Genomic DNA, 22,029 nt, shown 5'->3' on the forward strand with positions numbered 1-22,029 from the left:
CGGTCGCCACCAAGCTGTTCTACACTGGCTGTTACTGCATTTATATGCTGGGTAGATGCAGAGGGTGCCGGGTGCGGGCTGTAGGGGCAGTGTAGCGGGGCCGGGTGGGCACAGCTTCCAGGGGCCCTCGACATCCCTGCCTCCCCGACAGCCTCAGGGCTCCCCTGGAGCACAAGCTGGGGAGGGCGACCCTTGGGAAGCCCCAAACACAGCCAGGCTTCAGGCTCTGTCTTTCCACCCAGCCAGGCTCGGGTGGTATGGGGAGGGACCACCCCAGGTCGGTCCCACTGCTTCGGCCCAGGCAGACCCCCAGGGGTATGAAAAGAGCAGAAATTCGGAGAGTGGGGCAACTTTTAATGTCCCCACCAGGTGGGGGCCCAGGCGGAACCCATCCCAGCACCCCGACCTGCACTCAGAGACCAGCCCTGGGGGCCTGGATCACCCTGCCCAGGGGGCCACACACAGGATCCATTCCTTTCTCACGGTTCCCCAGCTGTGCCCCCTCCAGGCATCCGTGCCGTGGACCCGGGAGCCTGGGCTCCTTCTGCCCTGGAGGCTGGGGCAGTCCTGGATCGGCAGGGCAGGCTCTGGCCTCCTGTCCACTGTGTGCATGTGTGGGGCATATAGGGGTGTGTAATGAATGTGCGTGTGTACACATAAATAGGGGTGAACTCTGCATGCACTGGCTTCCTCAGGTCTGTACGGGAAGTGGCTCCATGCCCCCCACCTGGCCCCACGGTATTATTTTTTCCGGGCCAGGAAGGCCACACCAAGAATCACGGCTATGGCTGCCACGGCCACACCCCCAGCCACCAGCAGGGTGTTCAAGTTCTCACAGGACCAGGGACCTCGGCACCCAGGCCCCCCACTGGCAGCCGCCTCCTCCTCTGCCCCGTCCCCAGGACCCTTGGGCTCTGAGGTTGCATCAGGACTGCTGGGGCCCGTGGGGGCCGGCTTCAGGTTGCTGTGGTTGTTGAGGAGGGCGGGGTCTGCCTTGGCCGGGGTCTTCTTGGCGGGCGCCGTGGTGGGGGCTGCCGGTGGCTGCTGCTTCTCCGCCGGGGCCTCTTTCTTCGAGGGCTTGGTCGAAGGGGCTTTCCCGTCAGCTGCCGGGGGTACCTTGGCCTCGGTGGTGGCCTGGGGTGCCTTGGTGTCGGGCTTGGGGCTGCTGGCCGACTTCCCTCTGGACTCCATGGTGGGCAAGGCGTATGGGCCGGGCAGGTGGCTGCACTGGGGGCTCAGAACAGCTCACCGCCCCTGAGCATTCTATGGGCCTGGAGGGAGATACAGAGAGGCTGCGTGTGGGTCCAGTACCCCCGCCCCATACCGCCCTGAACATCTGGTCCCCAGGAAGCCCCTGCCCAGTTCTCTGGACTCCCTGGAGCCCCAGCTCAGGGACCTCCCGAGGGCCTCAGGCGCTTCTCTTCCAAGGCCTGGCCTCCGTCTGTCCGTGACCACTCCCCAAGGAGCCCCTCCAGCCGCACAGGGTGGGAAGAGCTAGGGGCCTCCGTGTGCTCTTCTGTGAAACCCATGAAAATGCCGCAGGAGGCTTTCTGTGGAGAAGTGAGCTTGGTCCTGAGAACTGGAGAGAAGAGCATTCTCCCTTCCAAGGAGGGGAGGTGATGGGAGCCCCTTCTCAGGAGAGCATTCCTGCTCTGCAGAGACGGACACTGAGGCCACGAGGCTGCGACCTGGGATCTCAGGTGGCCATCAGGGTGGGTGGTCCACGAGAACCCAGACTTGAGAAAACCGAGGTGCCTCTCCAGGCCGGCAGTGCAGGGCTGTGCCTCCTTGGGCCGTCTGCCCCTCCCCAGCCTCTGGGGCCCTTTCCCCAACAGGGGACGGTGCCTCCCTCCAGCCCTGGGGTCGGAGTCCTTGCCAAGCCCAAGGCTGTGCTGTCTCTGTGGGCAGACAGTCCCTGGCATGAAACAGGGTGGACACAGGCTGCATCTGGCCCGAGGGTCAGGGTGGAGGACGGGGTTCTGGGCGGTGGGAAAGGCGGTGACCAGATTCTCCACGACCCAGGCAGAGCTGGGGAGAGCCCTGGGGCCCAGCTGCCCTGAACCTGAGTGGGTCTTGCCCCAAAGCCTTAGAGGCCACCTGTCTGCCTCTCCCAGGGAAGGATGAGAAATCCCCTTGACCTGCAGGGAAAGGCACCCAGGGAGGCGCGTTCCCCACCCCCACCACCGGGTGCACTGACCACACTGAAGGTCACCCGAAGGTCACAGCGTGATGAGGGTGTCTCCGGGAGAGGCCCAGCTGCTGCCGACTTTCCAGGGAAGCCCAGCCACCCCTACACCCTGGCAGTTCTGGGGGGCCCAGCTGCTGGGCATCAAGTTTGCAAAGGGCAGGTGGTCTGCCCCCCCAACCTCGCTATTTGTGGCACTTAGTCCCAGGAGCAGCTGCGCCCCGGAGAACAGGCCCCCACCCACCCCGCGCAACCCCGTTGACCTTCAGGGCTCGGAGCCACCTCCTCGCGCCGCGGGACCCAGCGCCCGCCTCGCCCCGCCCCGCCGGCTGGGAGCCTCCCGCCTTACGCGTCCTCCGGCCTTCCCCGGGCTGCACGCTCCTCCGCTGCGCGACGGCGGCTGCAGACACGGAGGACAGCTCGGGAGTTTCCCACAATGCACTGCTCCGGGGGCTGGGGGCGGGGCGACGGCGGCTGCTGACGCGGAGGACAGCTCGGGAGTTTCCCACAATGCACTGCTCCGGGGGCTGGGGGCGGGGCGGGGCGACGGCGTCTGCAGACGCGGAGGACAGCTCGGGAGTTTCCCACAATGCACTGCTCCGGGGGCTGGGGGCGGGGCGGGACGACGGAGGCTCCGCCCCGCAGGGAACCGCGGGGGCCACAAACCCAGCTCCGCTCCAGACCCGGGGTGGGGGCCAAGCTTAGGGCCAGGGAGAGCAGCGGCGGGGTTCAAGTCCCATCCCTGACGGCCAGAGGCAGGGAGCGGGAGCAGGGGTGGGGCGGCACCCAGCATCCCCTGCGGGCCAGGGTGCCCCTTGGTCGGTGGGTGGGTGGGTGCGTGGGCCTAGCCCTGCAGTCTGAGTGAAGCCAGTTATGGGAAGAGGGGACTGCCCTTCCCCACCCCCAAACAGACCCCCCAGACAGACGGCAGCATCTACTTAGAATATTTATTTATTCTCTGACAAGACAAGACACAAAAAGTTACAACTTCTTAAAACTCTTCAAAAGAAAAAAATATAATTCTCTAAGCAGCAGCAGCGGCTTCCAAGGTTCAGAGGTGACGGGAGGGGCAGCTCCCAGGAACAACCGTGAACCGGGGGGCCCGGGCCTGGGCCCCAGGTAGTGTCGCTGGGAAGGGGCCTCCGAGGAGGGCCCCGGTTTGGAGGACACAGCACCAGCACGATCACATGGCGGGGGTGGGGCAGGGAGAGCTTCGGCTCACAATAGGGATGGGCCCGGTGGGAGGACGGGGCTTCTGGAGTGTCGTCAAGGGCCTTATACAGAGGCCCAGAGAGAAGGGTGGGCCCTGAGGGGACTTGGGGGCAGCCCTCCCTCCTGAGCAGGGCAGCCCCCCTCAGGCTCCACACTGGTCCCCATGGCCGCCCTGCTACCTGGCCAATCCCAGGCCAGGGTGGAGGACTCAGAAGAGAGGCCAGGCTGGGTAAGTTCGTTCCTGGATGGGGTCAACAGAGCCTGGGGCACACACCAGCACACAGAGTGGGCAGGAAGGAGGGCAGCCCCTGGCAGCCCCATACCCAAGGGCCAGGCTAGCTCCCCACTACACACGCACACGCACACGCACACAGATCTCACAGTCTGGGCCCCAGCCTGGGGTGGGAGCCAAGGGGCTCACCAGAAAGTCCCACAGTGGGTAGGGGGCTTGCCCTGAGAGTCACACCCCAGGGCAACCCTCGCTTGGGATTCCTAGCTCAACATGGAGGGTCGGGGACCCCAGTCCTCTTGCAAGTCTGGCTAGGGAGGCAGAGTCAGGCCCTGCCAAGGAGACAAGAGCAGCTGGGGAAGGACGGAAGGGCCGGAGAGCCCCTTGGGCCCAGCAGGTTCAATAAATAGGTTTGTGCGGGGTCCCTGTGTGGACCAGGACGGCCATGGAGACTGGAGCCCCCAGACCAGAGACCAGCTCTGTCCCTGGGGGTGTCCAGGCCAGGGCAGGACTGGGGCAGGGGCGAGATTGAGGAATGTAAAGATTTCTGCATTTTCTACATAAATAAGACATTGATCCCAATGGTGTGGGCAGCACCCCGGGGGCTCGCGTGTGCACCACCCATGTGGACCCTGCACCCCACCCCCTGCTGCCCCTGCCGACAGGGAGGGCTGGGGAGAGGTCTTCCCTTGCTCTGTTCTGTACTGGCTGCCTGGCTCCGGCCCCACAATGGCCCTGCCCGGCTGGCTGGGGTGGAGCAGGCGCTGGCTCAGGCCTGGGGGGCCTGCAGCAGCCCCAGCAGGGACTCTGCAATACCCAGGAAGTAGACCACCTGTGCAATGCCGAAGAGAGGTGCGATGACCAGGGCACGGCAGTAGGCGCCCTTCAGGAAGGCTGAGGGGCCCTCATGCCGCAGGATCTTCCTGTGGAGGAAGGAGGGGCAGGTCAGCCCGTTACGCGACCCCCAGGCCCCCAGGTCCACCGCCTAGGGGAAGGAGTGGAGGCTCAGCCCGTTATGCGACCCCCAGGCCCCCAGGCCCCCCGTCGGGGGACCTCCCCACCTGGCACAGTCCAGGAACCCGGTGTAGGTGTCCTCGTTGACCCCCCGCTGAAGCGACTGGAGCCGCGTCTTCACCACTGCAAGGGGTGCTTGGGTCACAGTGCGTCTGGTCAAGGGCCCGCTCGCACCCCATCCCCAGCCAGGCATTGTCCCACGCACTGACCGTCACAGGGGTTAACGGCCACAGCAGCTGCACTCCCGGCCACACAACCGGCCAAGAAGGACACGTAGAAGGGCGACTTCTCCTCGGACGCCGGGCGGCCCAGCTGGTTCAGGTTGGCAAAGAGCGGGAAGTAGACCACGGAGAAGGGGACGTCCCTGTGAGGAGGGCAGAGGTGGTGGGGACAGGAGGTGGCAGGGTGGGCAGGCCAGCCCTCCCTCCACGCCCCACCCCGCACCCACCCTGTGCCTCCGACCTGAGCAGCGTGGCCCCGAGTCCCTTGTAGAGACCGGCAATGCCGCGGCTCCGCAGCAGGTCTCTGGTCAGCTGGGTGGCCGTGGGCCGAGGGGCAGCTGGAGCCTCCACTGAGGGCTGGGCACGCCCCTGGGCCGAGAGCTGGCCCTGGGTAGCCAGAATCTTCCTCTGGGCGGCTGGGGAGAAAGGAGCTGCTGTCTCTTCTGCGCAAAGTGGGCAGGGGCCACACTCTGGCCCTCTGTGCCCTGCGCTCCCCTTGCCCTCCCCTCCCTCCTCTCCTCTTCCCCCTCCCCTCCCCTCCCCCTCCCCCCTCACCTATGCGCCCTGCATCCTGCAGCTGGATCTTCAGCATCTCCATGGGCGTGGTCACAATCACCTGGCAGGTGCCAGCCCCGCAGCCCGCCAGCATCTCTTTAAGCAGGGTCAGCTTCTGCCTGTGGTAGGGACAAGGCCTCGGTGAGTTGCAAAAGACAAGCCTACCTGCCACCCTCTGGGCTGCCCACTGTGCCTGGCTGCAGAGGATGCTGGGAGCCGTGGAGGTACAGCCTCCCTTCCTCCCACCTCCAGCCCTGCAGCAGCGGGCAGGGAGGAGCCTGATGGACAGACGGCCCCACAGGCAGGGGCCTGGGAAAGGCAGTGGGGCTGTCTCCAACAAAGGAAAATGGGAAATTGGGGGTTGAGTGCCCCAAAAAGGGGCTGCAAGGGATGGGGGAGCCGGTCAGTGCCCTGAAGCCCTCACTCACACGGGCAGCAGGCAGTGGTTGCGGGCCAAGGACGGCCGGGCTCCCCTGGTCAGGGAAAAGGAGAGAGCCTGCCCCACAAGGTCAAAGAAGCCCCAAGCAAGGGGGTGAAGACAGGCAGAGCCCCCAGGTGGGACCCAGCTGGCCAGGGGGACCCATCCTTTGTCTGAAGCCAAGGACCCCAGGCAGGCCCCTCACCCGTCCTTAGAGAGCTGATGTCGGAAGAAGTCGTTGGCTGCCAGCTTGATGGCCTTCTCGGGGGTGACAAGGGTCAAGTTGACAGCGGCTCCTGTGGAGCAGGGGGTCAGCCGGGGGACACGCTCGGTGGCCTGGGTGGGGAGGCGCTCTGCCAGGACTTGCCTCCTGGCTGGCAAAGCCCCATCCCTGTCACTCCTGGCCACCATCTCCTGCCCTCTCACCCGTATTTGGGCCTGGTGTGTGCCAGGCAGGGCGGGGCCAGGCAGGGTGGGGTGGCACCTCTGGCTCAGGCGCTCCCACGTCCACTGCAGCTCCATCTATCTCTGATTCTGGGCTGCGTCTTGCTGCTAAGGGCATGGGGGGTACCCCTGAGGCCTCCCTGAGGGGTTCTCCCTCCCTGGGGGTACAGAGGGTGCTTGTGCTGTCAGGCGGCTGGAGCCAGAGGTCACACGAGCGTGTGGTCTGGAGTGGGCCAGAGCTCGGGGGAGACGGTGGAGAGCCCCATCTCAGTGTCCCGAACTCAGGGCTGTAGAGCTTCTGCCAAATCCAGGCTGCGGATTGTGTCCTAAGCTGCTTTGCAGTCGTGGCCCCTACTGTCTCCCATCCCCAGCCAGATGGGTCTAGCCTGTCCCAGAAGGCAGCGGCGGCTGCCACCACCACCTCAGAGGAGGCAGATGTGCAGTAGTATCCCACGCACCAGGCACTAAGTGGGGGCGGGGAGCTGCCATGGCTCACCAGGCATCCAGTCCCCCCACACTGGCGCAGCCCCCACAGACATGTTCACGCTCACAGGCCCAGCCCGAGCTGGCCGCCCTGCCCTGCCTCCCCCACCGAGACTCTCGGGCGCTACCCAGGCCTGCCCATCCCAAGCCGGGCCAAGTCGAGCCGAGCCTCACCCCGGTACATGCCGAAGTAGCCCTCGGAGCGGATGGTCTTGATGAGGCAGTCGGACCTGTGGCCAAGGGGACGGGGTGAGCCAGGGTCAGCCGGGGCCAGCTGGGGCCAGCCGGGGCCAGCTGGGGCCCGGGGCCCTGCACTGTCTAGGCTGACAGAAGAGGCCAAGTCCTCATCCCAGCCCTGACCCACATGGGATCTCCCCCAGGCCTGCCTGCCTGTCGAACAGGGTGGGGCACAGGAGCAGAGTCCCTGCCTCTCGAGCTGCCCTGCGTTGGCCCCACGCCCGGCGCCTGCCCAGCACACTCACATGCTCGTGTACACGCGTTGGCCATTCTGCTGGTTCTGCAGCCTGGTCTTGGCCAGGTCGATGGGGAACACGCAGGTGACCCCGATCAGCCCGGCGATGCCGCCATTGATGAGCTTGGCTGGCAGACTGTGTGGACAGGGGGTGTCAGGACCAGCCTCCTCGACCAGGGATCAGGGTGGGGGCGGGGCGTGTAGCCAGGACTGGAATCTGACCTGATCTGCTTATCAGCCATTTAACTCAATTGCACCCAGGTGGGAGCTGAGGAGGTGGATGCCAGGCGGGGCGGAGTTGGAGGCAAGAAGGCCTGGAGAGGGTGGGACCAAAGGGGCTGGGGGAAGGTGGCAGTGCTCCACCTTCAGGGGAATTTCCAGGCGTCAGCCCCCCGACTTTTGTCCTGGAGGAAGAGGAGATGGGAATGAGTGAGGGTGGGGCCACCCGAAGACAACCCTCCCCCAGCCTCCCTCTCACGCGCGGCCCCTCAGCCATCACCCCAGGCTGGAGCCGTCACTGTTCCCTGAGGGTGCAGCGATGGGAGGCACCTGCTGCCCAGTCCCATGCCCACCCCTGGGACAACCTGGCTTCCCTGCAATCCCCCCCCACCAACCGCCAGCGTCCTCCCAGCCAGCCTCACACGCACGCTCACGCTTGGGCTCACGTGCATCCTGGGCCAGCTCCGGCTTTTAAAGGGCCAGGCGCCTCTGGGGGCAGTGCCAGGGGCCAGTGTGCCCACCAGAGCACCTCAACCTGGACAGCTGTGGTGACTGTCCCCCACATCCTTCAGCACAGATCGACGTGGCCGGCGCCTGTCCCCTTCCCGCTAGGGGCTGGGGTCCCGAGCGCCCTAAAGCGCCCCCCACACCTGGGCTCAGCCACCCCAGGTACAGCAGCTCCACCCTGCGCCTGCAGAGCTCCTCCCCAGGCAGAGGCCACAGCCCCCATACCCAGCCCCCTGCCCACCTTCCTCCCCTCCACACCGCCGAGGAGTTTCACTCACAGACACACAGAAGCCAGTGAGGGGACCCCTGGAAGCCTCGTGGGGGAATGGCTGGCCTTCTGTGGCCCCCTGTGGTTGGCACCTCCACCCACTACAGGGGAGGGGAGACCAGGCCTCTCTCACTAAGGGGAAGGGCTGGGGAGCCAGAGCCAGACTCAGGGGCCTCCCATACGGTCATGGCCATAACGTCTGAGCCTCAGGGGCCCTTCCCCCTCCCGAGGCCCCCCGAGGCCAGCTGTTGTGGGCACCGGCAGCGCCATGGCCCAGGGCCACAAGGCTGGCTCACACCCGCAGTTCACCAGGAACTCGTGACCACCTTGGCTTTCCAGGGCTGGCCCATCCGCCACCTACCCTCGACACGCCACCTGGCCGCTGGTCCTGCTCGCCCCAGGCACTCACTCTGGACGGTTCCCTCCCTCCACACTCCAGCCGGCACTCACATCGGAGGGGAAGCTGCGGGGGTGGATGCGAGGGGCCGCAGGGATTGGCCATGGGGCGGGGTGGGGCGGACCTGAGGGGGGGCTACTTTCTCTTTCACTTTGGGCGAGCAGAGGCGTCCTGCAGCCTTGAGAGGACGGATGAGCTGGGGCAGGTCTGGCTCAGACTGACCTGGCACGGCCACGCCACCCACTGACACAGACCTCAGCCGTGGCCACCACACCCCCAGCACGCGTGGGTTCCTGTCTGCTGCCTGGGGGTTGAGCCCTAGGGCATTTCCTGACCTGGATCTGTCTAGGGCTGGTACCCTGAGGATGAGGCTTTCTCAGGTACAGGGTACCCTATGTGTACCTGGATGGGGAATTTCAGTGCTGTGGGGCAGAGATGGGCTGACACCCACTCGTGTCTGTGGGATCTGTCTGCTAAAGGCAGGTGCATGTCAGGGAGGCCTCATGCTAGGGCACAAAAAAAGGGCCTGCTGTCTACAGGGAAAGACTGGGTGAGTCCCAGAGGCCACTGGTGCCGCCACAGGCCCTGCTCACGTGGCAGGTCCAGAGGGCATGGGAGCTGGCACACCCAGGGCATTCTGCCCCCTGCGTGTCTGGCTCAGGGCTTCACCACCAAGAGACCTGCCTCTCCCCGCCTCAGCCTGTGGTGACGAGCTGACCTCTGAACTTGGACCTGATCCCTCCCAGCTCCCTGACACCCCACTCTTCGGGTGCAGACTGGCTACAGCTCTCTCGGCTGCCCTGGGCCCTTCATCTCCACTCTAGTCACGCTGGGGATCTACCCTGGCCCTCCGGGGACTAAGAAACCCCCTTCCTCCCGGGAGCCTATCTCCACTTGGCGGTGAGGGACACCTGCATGAAGGGGGCAGTCCTGAACGTCAGGCTGACAAAGAGGGAGAGGGGCCATTTGTCCCAGGAAGAGAGGCAGGCCTGGGCCCGCACATCACCCAGTGCAGCGGAGAGGAGCTTCTGGGTGGAGGATGATGACAGTGAGGGGCTCTGCCTGGGGAGGAACCGGCAGGGGTTCCCTCTGAACGCCAACCCCCGCTTTCTCTGTCCTCACTCCGCAGTTCCCACCCCGGGCTTATGAGACAGCTGGCCAGGGCCCTCCCCCGGCACTGACGTTGCCATAGAAACCCTGCAGCCGGCCCCAGCCAGGCCCCAGGGCTGTGAGCCCTCACGGTCCCCCCTTCAAAGTCAGGTACTGAGACCACAGGCCAGCCAGGGAGAAAGCAGGAGAGCAGAGACCACCCCACGGGAAGATACCGTTGCTTCCGGATCTGCAGAAGTAAAATCTTCCACCCAAGAAGCCGCCAGGCTCCTCCTACCCCCAAGAAAGGCAATGGGGGTGAGGCTCCGAGTCTGGGACTGGCCGCCGGCTCCCCATTCAATCTCCCTCTGTCCCCGTCCTCTTGGGGCGGCGCTTTCTAGCCTGCTGGCTGGAGGGTCCCGGAAAGGGTCTCCAACCGCGCGGTGCCCCGGCCAGGGGACAAAGGAGAAGCGGGCTGGGAACGGCTCTCTCCGCTCGGAGGCCGGCTCAGGCCCCTGCCTCACTGCTGGGGCTCAGCCGAACGCGCTGTCCTCCGCGATCCGGCCGCGCACGTGTCCACAGATGTCTGGTGAAATCCCACGTGTGCGCCCCACGCAGCTCGGCCTCCCCTCCTTGGGCTCGGGCCGCGGGCACCCACCCTCGGGCACACGTGTGTGCGGGGAGCGCGCCGGGAGGTCGGGGCCGAGCACGGCCTCTTACGCCAGGGCAGCAGCGGATCGAGGTATCCGCTGGTCCAGAACCCCCGCCCCAGGCCACGTCGTCCAGGCGGCTGTCACCTCCCCAGGCCGCCGCGGCCCCGCTCGGCCCCGCTCGGATGGGCGTAGCGGAAGGGAGCCGTGGGGCGGACACTCACCGCGCTCACCGCCGCCGCCGCCGCCGCCGCCGGGCTCGCCTCCCCGCCGCGCCGCGCGCTCAGCCAGCACCTCGGCGGGGAGGCGCGTCTGGTCGGCGCCGCGCGCGCTCCGCCCTTCGGCCTCCGCCGGGCTTTGGCTCCTCCTACCGGCCGCCGAGACTACTGCGCCCAGCCAGGCCAACGCCCCGCGCCACCTGCCCCCTCCCCCTGCTAGGGTAGGTGGCAGTTCTGCGCGCAGAGGCCAGGCTGCACGTCCCCAAGGTCCTTTGTTGTTTTCCAGGCCTCAGGGCCCTGCAGGGACAAGGAACCACGGGGCGCGGGCAGGTGGCAGAGCGCGGGGGGATAAGGGTGTCCTGGGGGAGGCGTGGTCTCCAGGGCAGAACAGGTGCTCGGTGGAACTGCCCGGGCCAGCGCAGAGGGCCAGTGCGCAGGTGGAAGCACAAGCCCACCTGCTGAAAAGCGACTTTGTATCCAAAGCAGCCCACTTGGAGCCAGGTGCCTGCAATCTCAGCACTTGGGGATGCCAAGGCAGGCAGATCACTTGAGATCAGAAGTTCGAGACCGGCCTGGCCAACATAGTGAATGGACCTTCATCTCTACTAAAAATACAAATATTAGCCAGGCGTGCTGGCAAGTGCCCCTAGTCTCAGCTACTCGGGAGGCTGAAGCAGGAGAATTGCTTGAACCTGGGAGGCAGAGGTTGCAGTGAGCCAAGATCAGGCCACTGCACTCCGGCCCGGGTGACAAACTCCCATCTGAAAATGAAAACGAAGTAGCCCATTTGGGCTACCTTGCAGCACAGGTCCTCCCGGGAAGATCAGGACCCACAGGAGGCCCCAGGCACAGTGGGAGGGGATAGGACCAGGCTGTGGGGCATGTGTTCAGGCAGGACTTCCTCCCAGCAGGGCGGGGCCTCTGATAACCCTGCCACCCCCCTCCCCGCCCGCCCTCCAGTGCTTTCTCCATCCAACAAATCAATCAAGCTCTGAAATAGCGAATCAAACAGTGCAGGTTTGACGCCCATGGGGAACCCTGTCCCCACACACTGGAGAGGCCTGAAGGTGGGGGCTCTGCCCATCCGCTGGGAGAAGTCCAGGCCAGCCGAAAGTCTGTGGGGCCTAGGCCTGGGCAGGCTCTGAGGGCTGTGGAGCCGACGAGCCGGGCCCCTCAGGGTCCTTGGGGGCCAAGCCTGTGCGCTGGATGCTGTCCTGGTACTTGCAGCGGCCGAGCTCCAAGACCGCCCGGACCTCTTCAGCCACGTCCTGCCGGTCGCTCTGCTCCAGGGCCTGCACCAGGAGCCCCACAGCCCCCGGCTGCCCAGCCTGGCGCTCAGCCCAGGAGAAGAGCATGTGACGGATCTGCCCATCCAGATCATCCCTGTGGGCAGAGGACGGGGACAGAGGGAGTCCCGCCCACCTGCCCAGTACCCCCACCATGCTCTGCCTCGGAGTGTCAGGGAGTTCCCTGCGGCCTGGGCCAGCCTCGGCCAGACGGTTCCTTTCCAGCCTGGTATTTGCCCTTCCCCCACCTCCCCTGGAAGAAACTTCTGTGAGCATCGGGCGGGCCCTCCAGGCAGCCAGTGGAAGCCTCACCGGAACTCGTGCCGGATGCGCTGCAGCTCACGGTAGGACACGCCCAGGTGCAGGGCCACCGCTGGCCAGTCCGGACCCAGGCGCCCAGCCACGGTCAGGAGGTTGCTCTGCGTCAGGAAGCCGGTCTCAGCATCTCCCAGGTTCAGGGGCGCCAAGGAGAGGCCAGCCCCCCGCCGTGGTCCTTCGGACCCCCGAAGCCTCTGTTGGAAAGAGAAAGAGCAGAAAACCCTGGGCTCCACCCCTGGGCCTCGGTCCTGCCCCCACCCCTCCACTGTCCCTCAGTCCCACCGGCAGCTTGATGGGCAGAGTGGCCATCCACAGGGCATCCGCGCCCTTCCTCTGCCGGGCAGCCTCCGCCTCCTCGGGCACCTGCACGGGCACTGCGCCACGGTAGAAGGACACCTGAGGGGCATCGAATGGCGTTCAGAGCTCGGCCCTGTGCCCAGGCAGCCTGGGGCGCCCACCCCCTCGCCCACCTGGCCCCGCACAGCCTGGGCCTCCCGATCCAGGGCGGTGGTCACGTACACCTCCTTCACATTCTTCAGGTGTGAGTAGAAGACAAAGCAGATTCTGCCCTCCACGCAGTCAGGGCGGTCTAGGGGATGGTGGGGGGTGGGGGTGGGGCTGAGCAGGGGGCACAGGAAGGACAGCAGGGCTCCCTCTCCAGGACGCGGAGGCCTCACCAGCATCCACGTCAATGCCTCGCTCAAAGGCCGCAAAGAACTCCTCGCCCTCGAACATCTCCACCGTGTCGGAGGGCTCCGGGCCACGGTAGCGCTCCAGCAGCCGCCGAAGGGTGGCGTCCACCTGCAGGGATGCCATGCAGCTCCGCAGCCAAAGCCCGGCACCCCAGCCCTCCAGCCACCGCCCCGAGCCCCCAAGCCGCGTACCCCACCTTGTTTCGGGGCAGGCACTGCAGCAGAACCTGCTCGGGGTCTCGGCGCCGCTGCAGAGCGATGAGGTTCACACGATGCAGCCGCAGCCGCTCCCAGGCCTTCCGAGCCAGGCCTCCCACGCAGTTCTTGGTGGTGTACCAGAGCCAGTACCTGGGAGGGCCGGGGGTGAGGGAGGGGGCTGAGGACGCTGGGGGCACTGACTGTGGGGAGCCCCCGATCTGGGCGCCGAGGAAGGAGAGCTAAGCAGATCCCCAGCCTGATCGGTGCCCCGAGAACATCTTAGTTTATGGTGTTACTTCTCAGTCACTTCCTTTATATAATCCTTTATATATAATCACGTCTTAATTTACAGGCAGAACAATTAGTGCCTGAAGAATATCTTACTGCCCAGTTATTTCTCTACATATATACAATTGTATTTTAGTTCATAGAGGAATGCCTAGAGCAGACACGGCGCAGAGCGTGATTTAAGGGAAAAACAGTTACACCAGGACAAGAACCTGGCCCAGGCGGCAGCGTTCAGTACCGTAAAGATACCCGCTGTATGGCAGGCTTGGGGCAAGAGCCACTCCTCCTGATAAAGGAGTTGTAGGACCTTGCTCCAGTTCTTGTGGAAGGCTGCCCACAGACCCGCAACCCCGAGAGCGTCCGAGGGCTTAAAACCCCTCTGGATAATTGCGCCTTGGTGACTAAACTTTATCAGCTGTTGTTACTGTGCTGGCTCAAAAGCATCCTCCTATAGAGATCACTGGAAGCCACCAGCAGGCAGCTGTGGACCTGGTCAGCTCTGTTGCTGCTCAAAGCATCCTCCTATAGAATCCCTTGGAAGCAGCCTGCCCCAGACAAGAGATAGCGCACACTGCACCCTTCACTGCGCATGGCCCACCTCCTAGCCTAGGTGACCTAATGGGGGTGGACCCCTTGTTTATTGCCCACGTGATCGTCTTGACCTTATCACTGTTCTTAAGATGACCTCACTCACGACCCTTTCCCCTGTCTGGTACCCAATAAATATAGACGCTCCTGGTCATTCGGGGCCTCGCCTGTCTCTGCTCATAGGTGGCGTGGCCCCCGACCCAACTGCTCTTTTCCAGTCCTTCTGTGTCCTGTCTCTTTATTTCTCGGATCCTGCGCCTCAGCACAGCACAAGGGACACCCCACGACCCTGTAGGGCTGTGGCCCTACAACTGACCAGGAGAAGTGTGTGACCTGGAAGCGTGCGTACAGGTGGGTGAGCTCCAGGACCACCTGAGCTGTGATGTCATCCCAGGTGGCTGCAGGAGGGGCCCAGTACAACAGGTGCAGACAGGAGCGGTCCAGACTGAGGCCTGGGGATGGGAGGGGCAGCAGGTTGAGGCCTCCTGGCTGGAGATCCCCTCCACCCTATGGCCACAGGTCCAGGTGTGCCCCATGGCCGCCTCTCACCTGTGACACCAGAGGGCAGAGGCAGCTGCACGGTGACAGGTCGGAGGAAGTTGGGGGGGCCGCTCTGTGACAGGCACAGCAGGGGGCTCACTGTGGCCTCTGGCTCTCCCAGGAGGGCTCGCAGCTCTCGGCCAGCCATGCGCACCACCTGCGGCGGACGGGCCCCTGAGGACCTGCCTGTGGGCCGAGGTGCCGCCTGCCACCCTTGGTGCTCCCCTGGCCGTACCTGCATGGAGACTCGACGAGGCTCCTCAGTGGCCCCAGCGGGGAAGATGACCTTGACCCCAGGATGACCCGAGGAGCACAGCAGTGTCCCCTCTGGGGGCACCAGGCAGGCGTTGGATATGGGACGGGAGACCACAAGGAACCAGGAGAAGTGGGGCACCTGGCAGTGAGCCCAGAGCCGCTGGGACAGGCGAGGGGGACAGTCAGAGGAGCCGGGGTCAAGGCACGGCCAGCTGGGGACATGGAGGGACCAGATCTAGGACAGACGGGGCGGGGCAGAAGGTGCCAGGGCGAGGCTCTGGGCAGGGGTGCATGGCACAGGGCAGGAGCTCCCCACCTGCCACTGGCAGACCTGGGTGGCCCTCACCTTGGGTGCTTCTTCCTCCAGGAAGGTCTCCAGGTCACTCCAGCTGCTGTCATTCCGGGTCCTGACCACCACCTCACGGCAGCGCCAGGCCCGTGGGGGTGTGAAGAGCAGCCACAGGCCCACATCCTGCCAGGAAAGGGCGGGTGAGGGCTGGGGCCAGGCCTGGGTCCGCACACCCCCACCACACCCCCTCACCACACCCTGGCCGTGCCTGCTGGAAGGCCACCCCGTGGGGCTGCAGCTCCAGCACACGGCTGAGCAGGGCATCATGAGGGCCCAGGGGGACGAGGCCCGGCTCTGGCAGCAACAGCCGATAGCGGATGGTGATGGGAGTAATGGTGGCCCCCGCTGGGAACAGCAGGCGGACGCCACAAGCCAGGGTCACGGAGCAGCCTCCAGGGGTCACAGGAAAGCTGAGTGAGGAAGGAGTGCGCATCGGGTCAGACCCACAAGGGCCTATGTGTCAAGAGCCTGGACTCAGGAACTCTGGAGGTGTCGGAGGCGCTAGGGCAACAGGCAGACAGACACCCCTGCGGCCCCCTCACCCCGCCCCGTACCTGTCCAAATCTGAGGTCAGGAAGAGCCTGGGCATTTCTGGAACGAAGGCTGCCCCTGTGGAGGGTCAGACACACGGCTAGGACACTGAGACCACGTCCAGTCCCAGGGCTGCCCCTCTAGCTCCAGGCCTACCTGGGGAACTCGGGGCTTCTGGCGAGGCCTCGCCCAGGGGGTTCCCCTGCAGGCGCACAAAGGGGGCATCCAGCAGCTCAGCGGGCAGGTCCCGGAGCCGGTTGTCCCTCAGGTCGAGCCGGGTGAGGAGCGGGAGGTGGGCCAGGCTGGCTGGCACAGAGGCCAGGAGGTTGCTGTGCAGGACCAGGAGCCGCAAGGACCGCAGCCCCGCTGTGGGCAGGTGCTGGCTTAGGCTCGGTACCAGCGAGGCCCACGACGCCGGGACACTCCTGCTGCCGCCCCCCAGAGCAGCCGTGTCAGACTGTCCCCGACAGCTGGGCTCAGAGAACTCCCACAAAGCCACTCAGGGAGTCTCAAAGGCCAGGGAGGTGCAGTGACTCCCAGGGGCAGCTGTGGACCCAGCTGTGGGTGCAGAGGCCCCTGCCGTGGGGTCAGTGTGCCAGGGCATGGTGGCTACTCACCCAGGGAGGCCGGGAGGCTCTGCAGTCGGTTGGAGGCCAGGTTGAGCTCACGGAGGTTGCCCAGGCCTCCAATCTCAGGAGGCAGCGTGTCCAGAAGGTTCTGAGAGAGATCGAGGCGCTGCAGGGTGGACAGGGCCCCCAGAGCTGGGGGCAGCGTCTGCAGGCGGTTGTGTGTCACGGCGAGGAAGGTGAGGGCGGGGAGGGCCCCCAGAGCCTCAGGCAGCTTGGAGAGGTAGTTGTGAGACAGCAAAAGGGCACCCAGACCTCGCATCTGCAGGACACAGGCCGGCAGCGTCTCCAGGCTGTTGAAGCTCAGGTCCAGGTGGGCCAGATGGGCCAGGCCACTCAGACCAGCAGGCAGGGCGGTCAGGGCGCCCCGGAGACAGGCGCCTAGCGTGTCCCGGCGTTGCCCTCCTGGGAAGGGGGGAGGCGGATGTGGCACTCAGAGCCAGGGTCCCAGGTCCCAGATCAACCCTGCCAGCCAGAGAAACAGCTGCTCGAGAGGCACCGACCTCCCACCCCCACCCCCACCCCAGCCAGACAGGGACAGACAGAAACACTGGAGAGGCCGCTGCAGGTGGAAGAAGCGGGGATGGAGACCCCCAGCTCGTCTCAGCTGACGCCATCACCCACGACAGACACCCCTCCAGCCCTCACCCCACTCACTGCACTGCGGTCTGCGAGAGACCCCCGAGGGGCGGCTTGGTGGCCTGGGGCCAGGGCCCAGCCGGCCTCACAGCGGGGTTGGGAGTCGCCGAGGATGGGGCTGGGGCTGGGGCTGGAGGTTCGAGAGCAGAGCAGTTCACACCCGGGGGCTGCGAGGGGCGGCCTGGAGCTGCAGTTGGGCCTGGGGTTTGCCTTTGAGGACCAAGCAGCAGAGGCAGGGCAGGGTGAAAGGTGGAGACAGGGCCGGGAACGGGTGGAGCTCACCTGTGAGGACCAGGGAGCGGAGGCGGGACAGGCTCCGAGGCACCCGGGCCAGGGTGGCCTCCAGCAGCTGAGGCTCCTCGTGAGTGCTCAGACGCAAGAACTCCACCTGCAGCAGCTGAAGGGGCTGCTGGACACACAGGTGAAGCAGGCTGTGGCAGCCCCCGGGGGACAGGTCCAAGCTCAGCCGGTTGCCGCCCAGGAAAGGCAGCGCCCTGGATGCTGCATCCACAGCCTCCGAAGCATCTTCTGCAGCCGGTGCCACTGCCTCCAGCTCTGGCCCCTCCACTGCTGCAGACATCACCCCCCGACCGTCCTTGGAGGCCAGACATGTCCCAGCACGCAGGCAGGCCTGTCCAGGCAGGGCCCAGGGAGCTGCAGAGGCAAGGGGAGGGGTGAGCGGGAGCCCTCCTCTCTTTGGGGAAACAGGGACTCTGGCTGGAGTGGGGAGCTCTTGAGCCATCGGGGCCTGGGCTGGAGAGTGGGGGAGACCTCGTGGGCATCCTGCATCCCCGAGGCATCACTGGAAGGAGGGTTGGGAGATGGGCCTCCCAGGGCGAGAAGCAGCACCAGGCAGGAGGCCTCACTGTCAGCAGCAGAGAGGGAGGGAGGCTTCAGTCCTGGTCCTGGAAATCTGACCCACGGACGCCTGCAGCTGTGAGGTCACCCAGGCTGTCCCGCAGGTCTCGGAATGAACCCCCCTTCGGTTTCATCAGCTTTGCCAGGTGGGCCATGACCCTCCTCTACTGCGGGGTGACTGCGCCCCGAAAGTCAGGGAAGGTAGTGCAAGCTTGAGGGCCTGAGGCCGGGACCCCAATTCATGAGACGTGGAACAACGCTCTCCGCCCTTTCCAGTTGGGTCCGCTGGGGAGGGTGGTGCGCCGCGCACTGCCGGCTCAGATGGCGTCGGGGATGGGAACGGTCCCCCCTCCCCGCAGCAAATGGACCGGGGCTCCTCAGTGCGCGCTTGGCGCGGGGAAAACCGCCGGCGCGTTTCTGGGCGGGCGGAGACCGTAGACCCCGCCTCGTCGGAACGCGCCCCGGCCGGGCCGGGGTCACATCGGAGGCCTCCGGGCTCCTCCCCGACCCGCCTTCCCTCCGCCCGTTCCCGCCCAGGAGACGCGGACGCCACCCGTCCATCTGCCGCGCAGCTGCGCTCGGCTTCCCGTTAGTCAGCGGGTCGGGGCCGTCCAGCTTCCCCCGTCCGGAAGGCCCGCGGCGCGCCGCGAAACCCACCCTTTCCCAGGTTCTCGGGGCCGCGGTGCGATCCCAGGCCGGGGTGACGGGGGTGCTCTTGCCGCTGGCCCGCGCCCAACCCGGCTAGAAGCCAGAACAACTGCAGTGCCCGTCCCCAACCAGCCCCTACGGCCTCCTCCGGGAAGCCGGCCGCTACCTCCCCTCTGGGCCCGCAGAGACCCTTCCTTTCGAGCCATCACTCTGGGCCCGAAGCCCTGGCAGTGATCCTCCTGGCGCCGCCTCCTTGAGTCGCGCAGGGCAGGAGGCTCCGTAGCTGGTGTGTGTCAAAGCCAAGAACCTGAAACCTGCTGTCCGCCCTCCCCAACTCGGCATCCCCGGGGCTGGCCGCGGGCTTCATTCACCAGCCCCGTCGCCTGGCAGAGCACGTGCTCCAAGGAGGAAGCAGACAACACCAGCGGCGCCTGCGTCTGTACTCGGGTCACACAGCCTCCTCCTTCCACTTCCCAGCTACCACCATCCCTCCCTTTGGGAGGCGCAGGTCTCTTCCAGGCCTCCCTGCTTCCGTGCCCACCAGCCTCTTTCATGTAGGTGCCCGAGGGATCGTTTTAAAAACCAACCACAGGCCGGGCGCGGTGGCTCACGCCTGTAATCTCAGCATTTTGTGAGGCCGAGGTGGGCGGATCACTTGAGATCAGGAGTTCAAGACAAGCCTGGCCAACATGGTGAAACCCCGTCTCTACTAAAAATACAAATATTAGCCGGGCTCGGTGGCAGGTGCCTGTAATCCCAGCTACTTGGATCCCTGCCTCCAGGTTGAGGCAGGAGAATCGCTTGAATCTGGGAGGCAGAGTTTGCAGTGAGCCAAGACTGTACCATTGCTCCACCTGGGTGACAGAGCGAGACTCCATCTCAAAAATAATAATAATAAAAGTAATAAAATGCTAGGCACAGTGGCTCACGCCTGTAATCCCAGCATTTTGGGAGGCTGAGACGGGCGGATCATGAGGTCAGGAGTTTGAGACCCGTCTGGCCAATATGGTGAAACGCCGTCTCCACTAAAAATACAAAAATTAAGCTGGGCGCAGTGGCTCACACTGGAATCCCAGCACTTTGAGAGGCTGAGGTGGCGGATCACCCAAGGTTGGGAGTTCAAGACCAGATTGACCAACATGGAGAAACCCTGTCTCTATTAAAAATACAAAAATAGCTGGGTGTGGTGGTGCACTCCTATAATCCCAGCTACTTGGGAGGCTGAGGCAGGAGAATCGCTTGAACCAGGGAGGTGACTGTGGTGAGCCGAGATTGTGCCATCGCACTCGAGCCTGAACAAAAAGAGTGAAACTCCGTCTCAAAAAAAAAAAATTAGCCAGGTGTGGTGGTGGACGTCTGTAATCCCAGGTACCTGGGTTGTGGGGGAGGCTGAGGCAGAGGAATCACTTGAACCTGGGAGGTGGAAGTTGCAGTGAGCTGAGACCGCAGATCACACCACTGTACTCCAGCCTGGGTGACAGAGCGAGACTACCGTCTGCAAAAAAAAAAAACAATGCACTTGTAAGTCACAGTGGCTCACACCAGTAATCCTACCACTTTGAGCCACCAAGGCAGGAGGACTGCTTGAGGCCAGAAGTTTGAGACCAGCCTGAGAAACAGAGCAAGGCTCCATCTCTACAAAAGATTAAATTACAGGCCAGGCACCGTGGCACACGCTGTAATTCCAGCACTGTGGGAGGCCAAGGTGGGTGGATCACCTGAGGTCAGGAGTTGGAGAGCAGCCTGGATGACATGGCAAGATCCTGTCTCAAAAAAAAAAAAAAAAATTAAAATTATAAAAAATAAAAACCAATTTGTAACTGCTGCTTATCCAAGTGTAAATTCTGGGCAACCTGAATCTGTGCTCCCAGGTCGCAATCCTCAAGCCTGGCCCACGTAAACATCTCTCCACTTACATTAGACTTAGGGACTTCCTTTTAGGTAAATACTTGAAATTTGAAAATAAGCTGAATGAAAGAGACCAGACAAAAAGCAAAATACCGTATGATTTCACTCTTACGCGAGGGGTGTTACTGTTGTCAGAATCGTGGGAACGGGAAGTAGAATGGTGGCCATCAGCGGCCAGGGGAGCAGGGAACAGGAATTTAATGGGTACAGAGTTTGTTGGGGATAATAAAAAGTGAGATGGGGCCAGGCACAGTGGCTTGTGCCTGTTATTTCAGCACTTTGGGAGGCTAAGGCAGGCAGATCACCTGAGGTCAGGAGTTTAAGACCAGACTAGACAACATGGTGAAACCCGTCTCTACTAAAAATACAAAAATTAGGTAGGCGTGGTGAGGCATGCCTGTAGTCCCAGCTACTAGGGAGGTTGAGGCAGGCGAATTGCTTGAATCCGGGAGGTGGAGGTTGCAATGAGCAAAGATCACGTCACTGCACTCCAACTTGGACAATAGTGAGACTCCTCAAAAAAAAAAAAAGTTGGTGTGGACGGAGGCACACCAATGTGAAGGGACTGGCTTAAGACACTGAATGGCTTCCCTTTGTAATTACAAAAGCCCCATGCTGGCCAGGCATGGTGGCTCACACCTATAATCCCAGCACTTTAGAAGGCCCAGGTAGGAGGATCACTTGAGCCCATGTTGGGCAACCCTGTCTCTACCAAAAACACCAAAAAATGTTGGCCGGGTGTGGTGGCTGAGGTGGGAGGACCACCTGAGCCCAGGAAGTTGAGGCTGCAGTGAGCTGTGATCGAGCCACTGCACTCCAGCCTGGGCGACAGAATGAGGCCCAGTCTCAAAAATTAAAAAATGTAGTAAGTCCCATTGTTCCCAAGGTGGTTTCCTGCCTTTACCCCAGATGTGTGACCCTGAGCAAGAAAACCTTTCTGTACCCAACTTCCTCATCTACAAAGGGGTATGAGGCCACTGAAGGCGACCGAGAAGTTCGAGTTCCAGTGCTTGATGTATACCCCACTGTTGTCAGAGCCCCACGCGAGCTGGCGCTGCCTGCGTGACACCTCAGGTATCCGCCTCTGACCTCAGTGTCTGGTGCTTGCCCCGGATATTGGCAGGGTCGGCTCCTTTTCATCTTTTAGCTCAAGGACACTGCCTCGTGGAAGCTTTCTCAGGCTGCCCAGACCGATTCCCTCTCTGTCCCTGTCCCTCGGATCGCTTCCTTCATTCGCTTCCTGTGTCCTCGCACACGAACTCCAGTTCTTAGGAGGCAGGGCCAACCCTGTTCCCTCCCAGGACCGCAGGGTGTAGCAGGGTCCCTGATAGGCTGATGTCCACATGGACACAGAGGTCAGTTCTGGGCCGAAGCGGCCGGCGCAGGGCCTGCCCACTCGGACCTCACTCCTCCCAGGGGCGCGTGGGCGACGCTGCCCACGACATTCTCCTGGCCTCTAAGGCTCGCGCTCGTCCTCTGGCAGTACGCCCTGGCCCCGCATGGCGGGCGCGGCCTCCCAGGTAGAGCCGCAGTCGCTAAGTCCGAGGCGGCTGGCTCACCTCACTGAGCCCGGCTGGACATGGGACAACGGGTCGCCGCGGCCGGAGAATCACCACAGACTCAGAGCGAGCTTACGGCCTGCAGCCTCTGCCCGGGCCCACGTGCAGTTCCGCGTAAGCCAGTGGCGCAGGCCACTTCCGGCAGCGGTGTACCATGGGGCTTGT

At 64.0% G+C, this 22,029-nt stretch overlaps 4 protein-coding genes across 14 annotated transcripts; 1 reads left to right on the forward strand and 3 right to left on the reverse strand.

Moving 5' to 3' along the window:
* Positions 1–333: 333 nt before the first annotated feature.
* CEND1 (cell cycle exit and neuronal differentiation 1) lies at positions 334–2,620 on the reverse strand. Of its 4 annotated transcripts, none has more exons than XM_012456099.2 (2): positions 2,535–2,620; positions 334–1,271 (listed from the first exon to the last, which is right to left on the reverse strand). In XM_012456099.2, the coding sequence occupies exon 2, from the start codon at positions 1,189–1,191 to the stop codon at positions 742–744; it is 450 nt and encodes a 149-aa protein (XP_012311522.1). In that variant the 5' UTR covers positions 1,192–1,271; positions 2,535–2,620; the 3' UTR covers positions 334–741. The 4 variants fall into 4 exon arrangements, with proteins under 4 accessions (XP_012311522.1, XP_012311523.1, XP_012311525.1 ...); XM_012456100.2 differs by having other exon boundaries at positions 334–1,292; positions 2,535–2,618; XM_012456102.3 differs by lacking the exon at positions 2,535–2,620 and adding an exon at positions 2,449–2,485.
* Positions 2,621–3,118: 498 nt separating this feature from the next.
* On the reverse strand, positions 3,119–10,609 carry SLC25A22 (solute carrier family 25 member 22). Of its 6 annotated transcripts, none has more exons than XM_021676984.2 (11): positions 9,950–10,165; positions 8,589–8,690; positions 7,456–7,637; positions 7,244–7,369; positions 6,936–6,991; positions 6,040–6,130; positions 5,417–5,535; positions 5,103–5,277; positions 4,850–5,004; positions 4,688–4,763; positions 3,119–4,549 (listed from the first exon to the last, which is right to left on the reverse strand). In XM_021676984.2, the coding sequence occupies exons 3-11, from the start codon at positions 7,473–7,475 to the stop codon at positions 4,396–4,398; spliced, it is 972 nt and encodes a 323-aa protein (XP_021532659.1). In that variant the 5' UTR covers positions 7,476–7,637; positions 8,589–8,690; positions 9,950–10,165; the 3' UTR covers positions 3,119–4,395. The 6 variants fall into 6 exon arrangements, with proteins under 6 accessions (XP_021532659.1, XP_021532660.1, XP_021532661.1 ...); XM_021676985.2 differs by lacking the exon at positions 9,950–10,165 and adding an exon at positions 8,238–8,328 and having other exon boundaries at positions 8,589–9,941; XM_021676986.2 differs by lacking the exons at positions 8,589–8,690; positions 9,950–10,165 and adding an exon at positions 10,588–10,609.
* Positions 8,929–10,806, forward strand: PANO1 (proapoptotic nucleolar protein 1). The gene is given in 4 exon segments (XM_012456025.2): positions 8,929–10,402; positions 10,404–10,478; positions 10,480–10,541; positions 10,544–10,806. Coding segments are annotated over 4 exon segments (777 nt in total). The 5' UTR covers positions 8,929–10,025.
* An 8-nt stretch (positions 10,807–10,814) lies between these two features.
* On the reverse strand, positions 10,815–21,828 carry PIDD1 (p53-induced death domain protein 1). 3 transcript variants are annotated; one of them, XM_012456105.2, is made up of 18 exons: positions 21,249–21,828; positions 20,116–20,160; positions 19,770–19,892; positions 17,174–17,545; positions 16,244–16,657; positions 15,783–15,992; positions 15,650–15,704; positions 15,304–15,505; positions 15,093–15,218; positions 14,727–14,981; positions 14,501–14,648; positions 14,268–14,403; positions 13,075–13,225; positions 12,863–12,986; positions 12,656–12,774; positions 12,468–12,581; positions 12,180–12,379; positions 10,815–11,964 (listed from the first exon to the last, which is right to left on the reverse strand). In XM_012456105.2, the coding sequence occupies exons 4-18, from the start codon at positions 17,469–17,471 to the stop codon at positions 11,706–11,708; spliced, it is 2,811 nt and encodes a 936-aa protein (XP_012311528.2). In that variant the 5' UTR covers positions 17,472–17,545; positions 19,770–19,892; positions 20,116–20,160; positions 21,249–21,828; the 3' UTR covers positions 10,815–11,705. The 3 variants fall into 3 exon arrangements, with proteins under 3 accessions (XP_012311528.2, XP_064226391.1, XP_064226390.1); XM_064370321.1 differs by having other exon boundaries at positions 14,301–14,403; positions 14,727–14,906; positions 20,116–21,828; XM_064370320.1 differs by having other exon boundaries at positions 14,727–14,906; positions 20,116–21,827.
* Between the last annotated feature and the right edge of the window lie 201 nt (positions 21,829–22,029).

This window comes from Aotus nancymaae, unplaced genomic scaffold (genome assembly GCF_030222135.1).
Source record: "Aotus nancymaae isolate 86718 unplaced genomic scaffold, 86718_ANA_hifiasm-v0.15.2.pri h1tg000106l, whole genome shotgun sequence".
Classification (NCBI taxonomy): Eukaryota; Metazoa; Chordata; class Mammalia; order Primates; family Aotidae; genus Aotus; species Aotus nancymaae.

Bases quoted from the DNA above. Each gene is read 5' to 3' on its own strand.
- SLC25A22 (XM_021676986.2), bottom strand. From the start codon at position 7,475: ATGGCTGATAAGCAGATCAG. The intron at 6,992-7,243 runs GTGAGTGTGCTG...CCTTGGCCACAG, and splicing joins CAACGCGTGTACACGAGCAT to GTCCGACTGCCTCATCAAGA. The intron at 4,764-4,849 runs GTCAGTGCGTGG...CACCCCTTGCAG, and splicing joins GGCCGTTAACCCCTGTGACG to TGGTGAAGACGCGGCTCCAG.
- PIDD1 (XM_012456105.2), bottom strand. From the start codon at position 17,471: ATGTCTGCAGCAGTGGAGGGGCCAGAGCTGGAGGCAGTGGCACCGGCT. The intron at 14,982-15,092 runs GTGAGGGCCACC...CGTCTGTCCTAG, and splicing joins TGGAGGAAGAAGCACCCAAG to ATCTGGTCCCTCCATGTCCC. The intron at 12,775-12,862 runs GTGAGGCCTCCG...ACCATCCCCTAG, and splicing joins AGGCATTGACGTGGATGCTG to ACCGCCCTGACTGCGTGGAG.
- CEND1 (XM_012456099.2), bottom strand. From the start codon at position 1,191: ATGGAGTCCAGAGGGAAGTCGGCCAGCAGCCCCAAGCCCGACACCAAG.